The sequence below is a fragment of the Dermacentor silvarum genome, chromosome 3, assembly GCF_013339745.2.
Source record: "Dermacentor silvarum isolate Dsil-2018 chromosome 3, BIME_Dsil_1.4, whole genome shotgun sequence".
NCBI classification, from domain to species: domain Eukaryota; kingdom Metazoa; phylum Arthropoda; class Arachnida; order Ixodida; family Ixodidae; genus Dermacentor; species Dermacentor silvarum.
In genome coordinates, this window is record NC_051156.1 from 232617260 (window position 1) to 232633839 (window position 16580).

General features: G+C 52.6%; 1 protein-coding gene across 1 annotated transcript in view; it reads left to right on the forward strand.

Annotated features, from left to right (window-relative positions):
- LOC119445261 (uncharacterized) overlaps window positions 1-16301 on the forward strand; it is an 83405-nt gene extending 67104 nt beyond the window's left edge. The window contains exon 7 of the mRNA XM_049664970.1: window positions 16174-16301. Coding sequence (XP_049520927.1) covers window positions 16174-16281 — 108 coding nt within the window. The 3' untranslated portion in view covers window positions 16282-16301. The remainder of the gene's footprint in view (window positions 1-16173) is intronic.
- The last annotated feature ends 279 nt before the right edge of the window (window positions 16302-16580 follow it).

The window sequence follows — 16580 nt, forward strand, 5'->3', positions numbered from 1 at the left end:
CTTTTCATTTCTTGCTGTTATTGAAGGTAACTATTTTATGGATATGTAGAATCAATAGCAATATTTGTAGTGCATCAAAGACAATAATTTTCAAGACCATTTTCCACTCAATATAATGCAAGCACAAACATCGTCAAGCGCCATGAATGCTTGTTAGTTTACGTAAAAAAATTACACGTTACGCAATAACTATGATATAATGAGAAGTTACATGTAGGTAATTTCAGCGAGGATTATCAAAACAAGGCTATTGCAGTAATAACTTTTACATAACAAATTAGTAAGTGGCTAGGCCAGTAGTAGCTATCTATTCATTTCAATGTAGAAAAAAATATTTGTTTAGCTATATTGGCTGGATCGAATGGCTTTTCTTTCGAATGTCCGAATTTGAAAAAAGATTCGCTCACGGTGAACCTTAAGGTATATCATGCGCGAAGTTTGTAATTGAAGAGATAGCGTACAGCAAAAATTGTTCGTGTACGCAATCTCCGAAGCGAAATAAGCCAACAATATTGAGGCGTTAGGGCCGTCTTTGCTCTTTCTCTTGCTTCGGTTACACCTTCTCACTCTGCTCTGTTCATAATAAAATATTGTTGTGGCTAAAAAATATTCGAATAAATACATATGCATATAGCTGTAAACCACTACTGACCGTGAGCGAAAAGCGCGTAATGGTGAGCGAAGCGGTCACTGCACGCACGTAAGTATTTCACTTGACTGCGCGAGTAACTTACTTTTTTCGTTACTCTGATTCTTGCAAGGATGGTGCTATTGCCCGCGTACCCATGCGAATAAAGTTTCTTTTTTTACGTTCTTTCCATGCGCGGGCTCATTTAGCGCGTTTCTACGCACGCACAGTTACCGTAATACCGTTCCCGAACTCTAGCACCGGAGCTAGGCCGCGCTGATGAGTTTGATACGTTAGTTTTTGCATTATCTTGCTACCCAAGCACAAAGAAACGCTCAAATATGGGTAAGCTCCCTGCAGCACCACACTGTTGAAGTTAAATAGAGTTTAAGTGCTTTGCGTGGAAAATGAAAGCTAAAAAAATGACAGCAGATCCACGAGGTGAATGATGATGAGTGGGCGAAGCTCCGGAGGGAATCATCGGATCTCCCGCTTAAGGGGACGCTAGCACAAACGCGTTAGAAACGTGCAGTACTCTCTAGTAAGGGGGAGCGGCCACAGCGTCTTACGCAGCCATTTACACATGCCGGAACGTGCACCGCGTTTGCCGACGCCATCACATGACTGCTGAGAGAGTATACCCCCCGTATTCATAAACGCTCCTCGACTTTTTTTGGCGCTGAGCCGTGCTCCCTCAAGGGCTGCAGAAGATAGCGCCAACCTTTCCCTTTCCCTCAAGAACCACTTACCTCCTCGACTTCAACTTGACTTGCCACCGCTTTGGGCAGCGCGTTCGAAACGCGTTGAAGGTAAGGTGGAGAGGCCACAGCGTCTTACACCAGCTTCTTACACGGGCCGTAACGCGCTAGCACAAACGCGTTAGAAACGCGCTAGAAACGCGGCCTTTTGTTAATGTTGGGTATTTATAGCCATCGTGGTGCATTTGTCCATGTCCGCATCGTGGCGTAGTGGGCTAACGCCGCGCGCTCGGAAGCGAGGGGTCCCTGGTTCGATTCCGCGCTACGGACACAACTTCGGAATTTTTTTCTCATTTTTCTCAGACTGGTTACACACTACTACCACTACTACGACGGGGACGGAACGGGTGCCGCTATAAGGAGCTTCGCCCCTAAAACTACAGCGCATAGCAGACGACTCTCGCTTCTCGCGCGCTTCGCGAGCGCGAACAGCCCACGGGTCCGGAGCAGCAGCGGCGCGGCGCGGCAGTTCACAGAAAAAAATGTCACAGTTTCGCCCTAAGGGCGAAGCAATGAGCGACACAGCAATGTCATACGAAGTAAGGTGAGCGGCTTTGGTAGCAATATGAATTGTAGTAAACATGAGCTGATTAAGTAAGCAGGTGTGCTGCGGCGTAAGTAGACCGACATGAAGAGAGACTCGATGACCGCGAGAAGGCGCGTGTGAAACGGTGGTGTTGATGAGAAGCGCTTCCCGTGGGCAGCGCGTGCGAAGGGACACACCTGTAGTGCTGCACTGCCGATCCGGGCAGCATTGCATGTGTAGCGTGCGTTGGAAAATGTGGCCTGACTATTACTAACTGAATGAACAAGCGTGGTGTGAGCGCGCACAAACAAACATGAATAGATCACACTGAATGACTGCAGACAACGACTGTCAAAACGCTGGCAGCGAGCGCATACGCCGCAGCGGGCGAAGGTACGTGCGGTCTATCGCTTCAACGGAAACTGAGCGGCGAATGCACGGCGCATAAAGGTCAGAGCCGTGTGGAGATAAGAGACGGTGCGGGCAAGCGACGAGCGCGGTTGTTGGCAGAGTAGAAGTGCCCCCCCCCCCCGCCCTCCCTCCGGCGTTGGCTTCCCGCTTCCTTGCTTGCGCGTGGGTGAGTGCGTTCGCTCTCCGTGATAGCGCGTGTCCCCGCACGCTTCCGCTCGGGCATACGGCGCGCGGCGAAGATTTTATCTATAGGGAGCCTCACGGCGACGGCGACGGCAGAAATCCGGTTGAAGTGTCCATATAATTGCTATCGCAATAAAAGGCCCTCGCCACAGCCGGCGCCTTGGTCACTCTCCCATATTCTAGGTCACTCTAGCCACGCCCTGGCAGGTGTGGAGGCGCAGCTTGGCCGGGAGGGAGATAAAGCTCGGAGTCGCCACGACGGCGGCAGAACTCTCGTTGACTCTGTGGCGAGTACATGTAGCCTTGATATGGGACGACCAAAGAAGATCCGGACACACGAAGAAGAAGCCGATCATCTTGAAGCGCGTCGCGCGGCCAAGCAAAATTTAGCCAAGCCTAGTAAGACATGGAAGAAGCTAGGTCGACCACCAGCTCCGCTGTTTACTCCAGCCTTGTACCACTAGTGCAAGCTGCCCACAGTTTTTCGGAGAACGAATCCGCTCGCTGTTCGCGGCCACTGCCGGAGCGCACATTCCGATGCCGTTCTGGCGCAGCGTGGCGCAATTTCGATCAATTTTCTGTGTTTGGCGCAGGAATTTGCGTTTGTATCAAAATGGCGCAATTAGCGCAGGAGTCCCACCCCTATTCATCAGTTCCTGTTTGTACAATTGTCGAGGCGCCGCGCGCCACCCTCGCTCACTCTGGCCGCTGTAACTCAAGCGGCGGTATCGGGTAGCCATACATGAAACCAAGCAGAGCCGCAGACGGCTACTCAGGTGTCACGCAAGACAGAACACCTGCAACCGCAAAGCAGTGCGCATCGTATAACCTAAATAAAGAGTTCTAAAGGATATAACATGAATCTCACAAGTTTTTCGCTGCATCGCGCACTTCGCTGTTGTCCGCACAGCTGCTGTCGTTTGCACATACACTGTCGTCCGCGCTTTGACATCGCCTGAACGGGCACACACTGCCGAAGGAAAACGTCGTTAGCCCACTGCCTATTTCTATAGCTTTCCTTGTGGCACAATGGTGAGAAAAAAAATTATGCGTGGCTCTGCTATCGCAAATACCAGAGACCAGCGGAGCTGGAGAAAGCCTAGTAAAGTAGTGGCAAACCACACGCTTAGTCTAACTCTTGCTGGTCATCTTCTTCCTCTTCCCAATCACAATTTCTCTCTCTCTGTCCGCTGGTCTCTGGTGTTTGCGATAGCAGAGCCGCGCATAATTTTATTATATTAATTTTATAGCAATTATATGGACACTCAAAGAGGATTTCTGCCGTCGGCGTCGCCGTGAGGTTCCATATGACATCAACGGCGATGAAATCGTTGCCGGGCGCCGGACGCTGTATGTGCGAGTGAAAGGGCGCGAGGGACGCGCGCTTTCACGGGGAGCGAACGCACGGTGGAGAACTAACGCGCGTTCTGCGCCGTGCTCCCTAAGGGCTGCAGAATTAAGCGTCTCTTTCCTCCTTTACAATCACCGTATATATAAAGCAAACGCGACTTCTTCTGTCGCGCGAAAGGCCGTGGGGGACGGGAGGGAGGGGATGCGACGTTTAGCTGCAGCACCAAATGCGTATTTATATAAAAAAAGTTGTCGCAGTTTCACCTAAAAGGCGAAGCATCAATTGCGATAGCAAATTTGTAGAGAGCTATACAGAGTAATGATATTAGCTTTATCAGCTGTATAAACTTGGACATGCAGCAGCACCGGCAACACGCAGAACTGTTGTCGACGCCGTCGGCGTTTTGCCCGCGTTCGCTCAAAATGCGTGCAGCGTTGGTGACTGTTGCCGGAGCCTCTGATATAAATAGGCACTTGGTGCCGCAGCTAAACGTCGCCTCCCTTCCCTCCCCCTCCCCCCTCCTCCCCGACGGCCTCTCGCGCGTCGGAAGAAGGCGCGTTTGCTCTACATATTGCCACCTGTAGGTAGTGGGTCGAGGGCAAGAGTGGGTCGAGCCCAAGAGAAGAAAGAAGACCGCGCGCTCCTTCTCTGCTCGAGCCAGCCCCGACGGTCGCGTCTTCCAAGAGCCAGCTGCTCTACGTTTATTAAACCTTCAGGGCTACTTTTCGAGGCTCGTGACAAACTGGTGGAGGTGCGGGGTAAGCGTCTTCACGGATGTTGCAGACCCCTCCAAGGATCCGCGCTACGAATCCAGTGCCTGTCGACACTCCCGTGCATCGGGCCAGCCGCAGGATCAGGGGACTGTCTCCAGAAGTCGTCAACGCTACAGTTCCCACCACATCAAGCGGTATGACCAGCGCTTCTCTTCAAACCGCCCCAACCGCTACGGGAAGCACGATGTCGAACCGTTACACACTTGAGAGTCCACGGATCCCGAAGACGTTTCATGGCACAGTGTTCGAAGACGTCGAAGACTGGATGGTCGAATACGAGCGCGTGGCCTCCGTGAACGAATGGAACGACACGGAGAAACTCCGACACGTCTACTTCTACCTGGAGGATGGCGCGCGTACGTGGTTTCAGAACCGCGAGGGGCAACTGACGTCGTGGCGCGAGTTTTGTCGTCAGCTTTTGGAGACATACACCAGTCCTGATCGCCACGAACGAGCGGAACGCGCGATTCAGGCCCGCGTCCAGTTGCCAAACGAAACTGTGACCACTTACGTCGAAGACATGACGCGCCTCTTCCGACGGGCCGATCCAAGAATGACGGAGGAGAAGAAGTTACGTCATCTGATGCGCGGGGTCAAGGAGCAACTCTTCGCTGGCCTCGTACGGAGCCCTCCGAAGACGGTCGCGGAGTTCTTGTCCGAGGCCGTGACTATGGAAAAGATGCTTCTGCATCGCTCGAACATGTATGAGCGGCAAGCGAACAGCATGTCTGTTGCTGACATGTTCACGGCCATAGGAAGCAACGGTGACTGTCTGCGAGAACTCATCCGCTCTGTCGTGCGCGAAGAGTTGCAAAAGGCCGCCGTAACACCGCACCCTACGGTAAGCTCCATAGCGAGCATTATCAAGGACGAAGTGCACCAGGCGCTCCGTGACACCTTGCCTCCTGCTAACGCTGCGGCAGTACCTGTTGAATATCCGCGTGCGACCTACGCGGAAGCCCTGAAGCGCCCTTCTCCCTCTCCGCCGCGGTTCGTTCGTGCTCCTCCTACGGTGTCAATTCAGTCGGCGCAGCCGATGTCGTACTACGACGCTGGGTATACACCGCCGCCGGTTGTTCATGCCGCTCCATTTGCCCACCATTCGGAGCAAGCGGTTCACTACGTCGACGACAGACGCCCGCCCCCTCGGAAGTCGGATGTTTGGCGCACACCCGATCATCGGCCTCTGTGCTTCCACTGCGGTGAAGCTGACCACCTGTACCGCCAGTGCCCATATCGGCGCCTTGGGATTCGCGGCTTTTCCGCATACTCGCCGCCACCCCGATACGGCCAGCGACCCCGGGACATTGAGGACTACCTCTCTCAGCAGCGCTTGCCACCGCCTGCCAGGCGGCAGTCGCGATCGCCGTCTCCCAGACGATTTTCAGCTCCGCCCCAGCGCTATTCTCCCGAGCGGTCGACCAGTCCCCGCCGGGAAAACTAACTGAGGCGATCTTTGGGGGCGAGGTCGCTGACGGTCGAAGCGCTGAAGACCTCCGACGGACGCAGTTACGGAAACATACCGATCCGCCATCACCTTCAGCTGAACGAGACGACCGGCTTTCGCTCGACATACCAGTGACTATTGACGGTTATGCCGTGAGTGCTTTAGTGGACACCGGCGCAGACTACACGATACTAAGCAGGAAAATAGCAATGCAGTTGAAGAAAGTGATCACTCCCTGGCGTAACTCGCAGATTCGGACGGCTGGCGGCCACGTCGTTACTCCGCTGGGCGCCTGCACGACTAGAGTTGAGATTCAAGGATCTACATTCGTTGCGAGCTGCCTTGTCTTACGCGAATGCTCCCGCGACGTTATTCTTGGGGTTGACTTCCTGCAGGAGTACGGCGCGATTATCGATCTGCAAGAGCATCGTATCACTTTCTCTGCCGCACGAGCAATCGACGTGCAAGACGGCCAACGGCGCGACGACGTACTTCGTGTTTCGGCAGACAGTGTAACGCTTCCTCCACGAGCCAGTGTCCTCGTCGACGTTACATGCTGTGGCTTACGCGATGGCGAAGCGGTGGCCGAAAGTAACTTGGAACACCTACTGAAGCAAGGTGTTTGTGTGCCTCGAAGTGTTATACAGATTCGTGCTGGTCATTCGCAATTGCTTGTTACCAACTTTAGCTACGAGCACCGACACCTGTTCCGCGGCACTTCGTTAGCGTTTGCTCACGCAGTAGCAAACGTTAACAACTGCTTCACGTCAGAAGTAGTGGAGACAGCAGACACGTCTCTGGGCCATCTCGACATCAATTCTGAACTGTCCACCGATAGCCAGACAGCACTGCGCAAGCTCTTGCATGAATTCAGGACCTGCTTCGCACATTCTTCCAAGGTACGCCAGACTTCGATCACTAAACACAGGATCATCACGTACGAAGACGCACGCCCGATACACCAGCAGCCTTACCGCGTGTCGGCAAAAGAACGCGAAGCCATACGTACGCAAGTCCGCGAGATGCTTGACGATGGCGTCATCGAACCTTCTAACAGCCCGTGGTCGTCTCCGGTCGTTCTTGTCAAAAAGAAAGACGGAACGCTACGGTTCTGTGTCGACTACCGCAAGCTCAACAACGTGACTAAAAAGGACGTGTACCCGCTGCCGCGTATCGACGACTCGTTAGATAGACTACGGCGTGCCCACTATTTTTCTTCTCTCGATTTAAAAAGCGGGTACTGGCAAATCGAGGTAGACGAACGCGACCGCGAGAAAACAGCCTTTGTGACTCCAGATGGGCTCTATGAATTTCGAGTGCTTCCTTTTGGCTTGTGTTCAGCCCCGGCTACTTTCCAGCGAATGATGGACACTGTCCTTACAGGACTGAAGTGTGTGGGGATGTCGGAGATCCCGCGGTCAGCAGGGCGCCGTCGTTGCGGTGCCTCCGGCTCCGGGCTCATTCGCTAGTGCGAGGAGACCCCTCCGAATACATGTCCCTCGACCCCGCGCTGTTTTCCCGGGCGCCGCGGCCGTGTCCTGGGGCGTCGTGCTACGCGGCCCTCCGATTGGGTCGTGGGGGCGTGACGTAGGGAAGGAGCCCTAACTGGCAGCGTTGTCGCGGCGCGCGGGAGTGGAGCAACGGGAAGGACAAGCGCCGGTCACGAGAGGCAAGCGGCAAGGTAAGTGAGCGACCATCTATTTGTGTCCCCAACGCCACGGCCTTGGGACATTCACGTGCTTTGCCCGCTTGCGTGAGTGTGGCTTGCTGAGCGGCTCTGTGTTCCGCCCTTGCGGTAGTCGCAGGCGCTCGGTGCGTCACATTCTGCGTGTCCGAACCGTCGCTGACCAGAGTCGGTGGCGGAAAAGCGCTAGGCAGTGTCTTGCGAACGTATCTCGGCACGCATGTGCGAACCATTGTTCGACGCGGCGCGGAACCTGCCTTCCCCCGCCATCGGGGACCGCGGGTGCTGAGTGTGCTCCGTGCTTTAGAGTGCAATTTCGTATTTCCTGGTGAAGTGTTTTAAGCAATAAATGCGTTAATTGTCCTGGAAGTCTCGCATTCCTGGGAGGGGGCTTGATACGTACGGCAAGAGCCGGCCAGGCCTCTAGGCTCGGTGCTCGAACCTGCGGTGGGTCTATCGCCGCACGCCGTCGCGCCTCGTCGTGAAGCCGGCTTTTGGGGCAATTTACCGACGCTGCGCGAAGAGACGTAGAGCGAGCCCACAAGTGGCAGGCCTGTCTTGTGTACCTGGATGATGTGGTCATCTTCTCTGAAACGTTCGAGCAGCATCTTCACCGCCTACGGAGTGTGCTTGAAGCCATCCGATCGGCAGACCTCACACTTAAGCCCGAAAAGTGTCACTTTGGTTACGAAGAGCTCAAGTTCCTCGGGCATGTAGTAAGCGCCAAAGGGGTCCGACCCGATCCCGACAAGCTTGCCGCTGTGGCCGCGTTTCCAGCTCCTGCCGATAAGAAGGCCGTCCGGCGCTTCCTGGGTTTGTGCGCCTACTATCGCCGGTTTATTAAAGGCTTTTCGAAGATAGCGGAACCCCTGACACGCCTTACGAGGGACGATACGCCATTTGTGTGGCATAATGAGCAACAGGCGGCTTTTGCTGAATTACGACAGCGCCTGCAGTCAGCACCCGTTCTTGCACATTTTGACGATGATGCTGATACTGAGGTGCATACCGACGCCAGCAGCATTGGCCTTGGCGCAGTGCTCGTCCAGCTTCAAGATGGAGTGGAAAGAGTTATAGCGTATGCCAGCCGCTCCCTGTCCCGTGCCGAGGCGAATTATTCGACTACGGAGAAAGAGTGCCTCGCGGTCGTGTGGGCGATCATAAAGTTTCGCCCCTATCTCTATGGTCGTCCCTTTAAAGTAGTGACGGACCACCATGCCCTCTGTTGGTTGGCAAGCATGCGCGACCCTTCAGGACGACTGGCACGGTGGAGCTTGCGGCTACAGGAATTTGACATCACCATCGTTTATAAGTCTGGCCGTAAGCATGAAGACGCTGACACACTGTCCCGCGCACCCATTGATCCTGCCAGTCAGGAAACAGAGGTTGATGACGGCTTCCTGGGCGCCATTAGTTCGTCGGACTTGAGCAGACGGCAGCGTGACGACGCTGAGATTAGACCGATCATCGATCATTTAGAGGGCCGCGACACAACCATACCACGCCATCTGTCCCGCTCGCTGACGTCCTTCTGTCTGCGAGACAACGTGCTTTATAAGAAGAATGCTCGTTCGACCAGCCGTGCTTACCTCCTGGTGGTTCCAAGGGACATGCGCGACGACATCCTCTTCGCTTGCCATGACGAACCGACATCTGGTCATTTAGGCTTTTCACGAACACTCGCTAGAGTAAGCGAAATGTACTATTGGCCCGGGCTTTCAGCAAGCGTCAAACAGTACGTTAAAGGCTGCCGTGAATGCCAGCGCCGCAAGACACCATCCGTTAAACCGGCTGGCTTACTTCAGCCAATTGGAGCACCTCGCACGCCTTTCGACCAAGTCGGCATGGACATTCTCGGACCGTTTCCTCTCTCGGCCGACGGTAACAAATGGGTGATCGTCGCGACTGATTATTTAACACGCTATGCTGAGACGCAGGCGATCCCACGAGCCACGGCCTCAGAGGTAGCGCAGTTCTTCATGCGCCACATCGTCTTGCGTCACGGTGCTCCCTCCACTGTAATAACCGACAGAGGGACAGTTTTCACAGCGCAGCTTATGGACGAAGTTTTTGAATTGAGCAACACCAGGCATCGCAAGACGACCGCGTACCATCCGCAGACCAACGGACTTACCGAGCGACTGAATAAGACTGTCACAGACATGCTCGCAATGTACATCGACGTTCAACACAAAACATGGGATCGGATCTTGCCTTACGTGACCTTCGCGTATAACACCGCCGTGCAAGAGACGACGCGCTTCACGCCCTTTCGCCTTCTCTACGGTCGCGAAGTCCAGACGATGCTGGACGCTATGCTGCCGTGTCAAGACGCTGACCAATTGACACCTGACGCCGAGGAATTTGCAGAGCGTGCTGAGGAAGCTCGGCAGCTCGCGCGGCTGCATATCGGCCAGCAGCAGCAGGCAGACGCACGACGCTACAACATCCGCCACAGGGACGTGTCCTACAACCCCGGAGACCAAGTTTGGGTGTGGACCCCCGTTCGCCGTCGTGGCCTCTGTGAAAAGCTTCTGAGCCGGTATTTCGGTCCGTATAAAGTGCTCCGCCGCGTCAGTGACGTAAACTACGAAGTTGTTCCGGACACAACATCGCAGACACGGAGTAGGACACAAAGACAACCGACCTCAGACATAGTTCATGTTGTGCGCATGAAGCCGTACATTGCGCGTCCGTAATTTTTTTTGTTTTCATTTTTTTTCTCTCATTCCCTTCTTTGTTGCTACTTTTCATTTATCTTTGGGAGCTTGCTTCTTCGTTCATTGACTGTGCCGGCGTGACGGCTACATTTTTTTTTGTGTACTTTCGCTTTGCCTGCCTTCCTCTTCTTTGTCTTCTACGCCTATTTTTTTAGCATCGAGGCGATGCTTTTGTTCGGAAGGGGGGATATTGCCACCTGTAGGTAGTGGGTCGAGGGCAAGAGTGGGTCGAGCCCAAGAGAAGAAAGAAGACCGCGCGCTCCTTCTCTGCTCGAGCCAGCCCCGACGGTCGCGTCTTCCAAGAGCCAGCTGCTCTACGTTTATTAAACCTTCAGGGCTACTTTTCGAGGCTCGTGACAATATATGGTGATTGTAAAGGAGGAAAGAGACGCCTACTTCTGCAGCCCTTAAGGGAGCACGGCGCAGAACGCGCGTTTGTTCTCCGCCGTGCGTACACTCCCCGTGAAAGCGCGCGCCCCTCGCTCCCTTTCACTCGCACATACAGCGTTCGGCGCGCGGCGACGATTTCATCTCCATTGACGTCATACGGAACCTCACGGCGACGACGACGGCGACGCCGACGGCAGAAATCTGCTTTTGAGTGTCCATATAATTGCTATCGCAATAAAACGTTGCGAGGCGAGAAGGGGATAAAGACTTCCGACGCTGCTCCACGAGTTTCCCGTTCTGGTCTCGTCGAAAACCTCCGAGCCGCCGCCAGAGGCATCGGCTGCAGTCACGGACACCGGGCGCGTTCGCCGCGAACGCGGGGAAACGCGGTCAGCGTCGGCAGCAGCTCTATAAAAAAAGTTGTCGCAGTTTCACCTGAAAGGTGAAGCATCAATTGCGATAGCAAATTTGTAGAGAGATATACGGAGTAATGATATTAGCTTTATCAGCTGTATAAACTTGGACATGCAGCAGCACCGGCAACGCGCCGAACTGTTGTCGACGCCGTCGGCATTTTGCCCGCGTTCGCTCAAAATGCGTGCGGCGTTGGTGACTGTTGCCGGAGCCTCTGATATAAATAGGCACTTGGTGCCGCAGCTAAACGTCGCCTCCCTTCCCTCCCCCTTCCCCCCTCCCCCACGGCCTCTCGCGCATCGGAAGAAGGCGCGTTTGCTCTACATATATGGTGATTGTAAAGGAGGAAAGAGACGCCTACTTCTGCAGCCCTTAAGGAAGCACGGCGCAGAACGCGCGTTTGTTCTCCGCCGTGCGTTCACTCCCCGTGAAAGAGCGCGTCCCTCGCGCCCTTTCACTCGCACATACAGCGTTCGGCGGCGCGCGGCCACGATTTCATCTCCATTGACGTCATACGGAACCTCACGGCGACGGCGACGGCGACGGCGACGCCGACGGCAGAAATCTGCTTTTGAGTGTCCATATAATTGCTATCGCAATAAAATGTGGTTGATCCCTCTTATATAGGAATCGGTATAGAACACGAAAGTGAAACGTGTCTTCACAGAAGTAGTGTAATGTTTATTGCACATTGATATATAATGTCTATTGGTGTTTTGTGGCTAAAGCGCCCTTAGGCGTTGATGCACCCACGCTGACGCCTGGTGGCACGTCTCCTCCATCACGACTACCAACGTCGATGACCATGAGCAACCGTCGTGCATATGGAAGCTGCACTACGCTGCACACGCTAGCACAACGCGAAAGACGAAGCACGTAACTGACACACTAATACAACGCGCAAGACAAAGCACGTAACTGAATCGTCACCGAGTCAAATCAGCGCGTACAGCGCGTCGTAATTGCAGCCTCCGCGATCAACTTCAGAAACATTTTCAGAGCTAATTGCGGAGGCCACGCTCCGCTGTGCTGAGTACGGTGAACGCCACCTAGGTGGCGTTGGTAGTGCTTCTTGATGCCAGCGTCCCTTCGAATGCTGGCATCGAGGCGTCGTAGTGCTGAGACCACCGAAGCGTTCACTGTCGGTGCGCGTTAGTGTCATAATGCAGTACTTCTCTTTTCTGCTCGTAGGCGGCGGCACCGCCCCGAGCAAGAGCGCGGGTACACGGAGGAGTGTTAGATATATAAGGCGCGTCTGTGTAGCTCTCTGCAAATGCGTTTGTGGCGCAATGGGTTAAACGCTCGGCGATCTATCGTCGCGGACCGAGAGGTCGTGGGTTCGATTTCCAAATTTTGCATGTTTGTGGAACTTTTTCTTCTGGTTTCTTTCTTTGTATTATGTTCGTGTACATTGTAAGCTGACGTATTTCCGTGACGGAAATACGTCAGTGAAGTCTTGGTGGACCCCGGCATAAAACACTTTCGTGTTAAAAAATCCCACTACCACCTGCCTCACTCCTCCTCTCTACCTCGCGATGCTATTTTTATACTCTGCTTTCACGTTTTCTCAGCTCTCTCTCCCCCAGCTCGGCGAAGCTGCGGACGACGAGAGAGAGAGATTGTGGTTGTGAATAGGCGCTATTTTCTGCAGCCCTTTAGGGAGCACGACTCAGCGCCTTGGGGAAGGGGCGGGGGATGTAAAGAAGAAAGAAAAGAGGGTGAAGGTCGGTCGATTATACAGCCCTTGACCGTCAGGGGTAGCCAGGCGGCGCATTCACAATAGGTGAGGCGTAAACTCGTAAAGGCTCATGGGAAACGCCGTCTGCTCGGCGCTTCCGGTTCAACCGCTGACGGTTCAGGCACACGATTCTCCGTTCGCGGTGCCGGTCGCGCTTGCTCTCTGTGCACTTTCATCACAAGGTATCGCCCTCGCTGTAAATATCTAGAGCCCGTGACGGTCGCGTCGATGACTGACCATTATATCTGAGCATAGGCAGTTTTTAAAATATTTTTTCTAGCCGAATCGACTGTACACGTGAATTAGGTATACGTTATTAGGTATGACGAATCGCACTTTCTTGTTCTCAAGTGAATTCTGTTCGTGCCAACGACAGAACTCACCACAGCTTCGCTAGCTTCCATCTGCACAGTAGTGGAATAGGGATATGGTTTTTTTTACTTATTAAATCTAAGTTTCACTAGGCTGATTTGATCAAACATGCATGGTTTAGTAGTGGAGGCCGTTACAGGCGGGCAGGAGGTTCCAATCCATAACTTTTTCTTGGTACGAATGTCTTGGAACAACATTTAAGTGAATACCTTGCATATATAGTATAGCGACCTTAATTTAATGCTCGATGCAAGATGAGCAAGGTGTAGTGGGAGGATTTAAAAGGCGTAGACCGTAATTCTTCTCGTATATTTTGTTAAAGGTGCACAAGACGAGAAACACTATCCTAACGATCACAAAGCTGCAATATTACTTATAAAGAGACGTTGAAAGCAAATAAAGACAGACTCAAACGTGCGCGGAAGTGAACTGCAGTCGACGAACGCTTCTAGCATACCTCACGTTCCATATCTTACATAACTATCACAAAGTGTCCCAAACATAAGGGGTATACTGCAGCTTTAATCGCATTAAAATGTGTTATAAATTTCTCTAGGCTTTTATAACAAATGTTTTGGTGAGGTTGCAGAAAGAGATACTACTTTAAACATCGTTAAACCATGCCGACCGCGTGGTGAACGTGTGGTTATTAAGCATGTTCCATGAAATTTTATCAGTAACGTGGACAGCAAGTTATTTTAGAAAACAACACAATCATGATAAACGTCGCAAAACTTATAAAGGTTAGCTGTAAAATGATATAAAATTCATAGTATGTCATACAAACTTGTCCAAGCATCTACGTTATCAGTGGTATAAAAGTTCGAATAGCTAAACGTGTGGAAGGTTTTTTTTTTTTTTTTTAAGGAAAGTCAAGGTTCTTAGCTGTGCGGCGCTTGCCCAACGCGATTTGTCAAGGACTACGAAAGGCAAACACGTTAGTGTATAGGACGGGCTCTAGCACAAATCACTCTAGCTCATTCACGATTGAAATGTTACAAGATCGCTCACATTGTTGATCCGAACAGAATTCACTTGAGAACAAGAAAGTGCGACTCGTCATTCAAGTAAGCCCGCGACTGTGACAGCACGCATACCTAATTCACGTGTTCGGTCGATTCGGCTAGGAAAAAATATTTTAAATGACTGCCTATGCTCAGATATAATTGTCAGTCATCGATGCGACCGTCACGGGCTCTAGATATTTACAGCGTGGGCGATACCTTGTGATGAAAGTGCACAGAGAGCAAGCGCGACCGGCCCCGCGAACGGGAGATCGCGCGCCGGAACCGTCAGCGGTTGAACCGGAAGCGCCGAGCAGACAACGTTTCCCATGAGCCTTTACGAGTTTACGCCTCACCTATTTGCACGACAGCCCCGACGACGGACCTCTACTCTCCTTACGTTGCATAGCTGTTGCTTCCCTTTTCGTCTCGCCTAGCATTCCTCCTCTCGCCTAGCATTCCTCCTCTCCCCTTCGCTGGGCATTTTCCTATCCACGCCGGGCAGCGACTTTACAATTGCTAGTAGGTACAGCGGGGGCGTGGCACTGCGGGTCACGTGACTTCCGCTTAACACGTGTTGTCATGGAAATCTTGGAGCTCCTAGGCACCTCGGGACATAATCGCTTAGGGACTTTTGGGGCACTGATCTGCGCGGCGGCCGCTCGTCGGCTGCTGAGCGTGGCACTCTTATCTCCGGGACCGGGCGCAGCCGACCTTGCCGAGCGCAGGTCCTACGTGCATAGGGAGAGAATCGTTTAGGGCGCGTTGAATGTCTGGCGGTGTCTGGGCCACGCCGGCCGCGATTCATTATTGTAGCGTTTGTTCTAGTGGCGGAAATCCTTGCAGTAGTGGTGGTGTGGCATGACGGCTTTTGATCTCGGTGAACTGTGGTGGTGCAAACAAGCGGATACTGATCGCGTTTGTGCCCCGGTGCCGGGCGCCGACGCGAAGCGACGGTCGTTGGGGTGCTGCGGAGCGTAGCGTAGCAACACGCCAAATAAAAAAATACTTTTCCAGTCAGGTATACTGCTCCCTCCCTGATAGTGAGATTATATTTGGATCATCAAAACAGTGATGCGTTTATTTCTCTCGCAGGCGCGAGGACAAGCGGGTGCGCCTACATATTTAATTCCCTCGAATTGGTTCAAAATCGTGCCGCACGTTTCATTTCCAGGAACTACAACCGTCACTCAAGCGTAACAAACATTAAATCATCGCTCTCCCTTTCTACATTGCAATCAAGGAGAATAATCGCCCTAATCTGTCTATTCCACAAGATATAGTCTATAGCGTCAATCATCCAACGCTGCCTCTAGCACCACGTTACCGCACCTCACGTCGTTTAAACAACCCTCTAAGCTTCCAACGCATTTATGGTAGAACCGTTGCATTTAATTCATGGGCTTTGCCGCAGGCTATCATTCACTTGAATGGTCTTCCTGAGCACATCGTGAATATCCGTGATCCAGCTACTTTTAGGGCCGAAGTAACGGCCATTGTTTCTAAATACTAATGCGTTATGAACTATTGTATAATGTTGTGTTTACTTTTCAGTGATGGGTGCTGACAGTCAATAAGCATTGCTTTGCATAGTCATGTTAGTCATGCTCCTCACATTACCCCTATGTAACCCCCCCCCCCCCCACACACACACACACAATTATCCTATGCTGGAGCCTGTGAAGCAACGTGAATAAATAAATAAATAAAACATATAAAAATCAGTCACGTTCTCACTATACCAACGAAAGTGAGCTTCCCCTCTTTTTTCCAGGCAGCCATACTGCTCAGCATCTACACATACTACACCACAGTTCAGGAGCTTGAAGCAGAAGCCGCTAAGAAGAATGCACAGCAAGTGTATACAAGCACCTATCAGTAGTTTAAGGTGAATAAAGACGTACTGACACAAAAGAGCTTTGTTTCAATTCTGCAGTGGCCATTGACCATCATGCCAGTTTTGATGCATGTGGATGCTATGAGCGTCCCGTTTGAAATGGGTGGCGGCGGGCTTACACCACCAAGCTCTATTAGCGCGACCGCGTTAAGGGTCCCGTGTCGCAGAAAATCCGGCGTCGTTGCCCGGCCAAGCAAGTCATCCCGAAACACCCCGACCGCGATGTCCCTCCGCGTGGCGCAAGGCGTTAGTGAACAAAATTGAAATGCTCGAAGTAATATCCG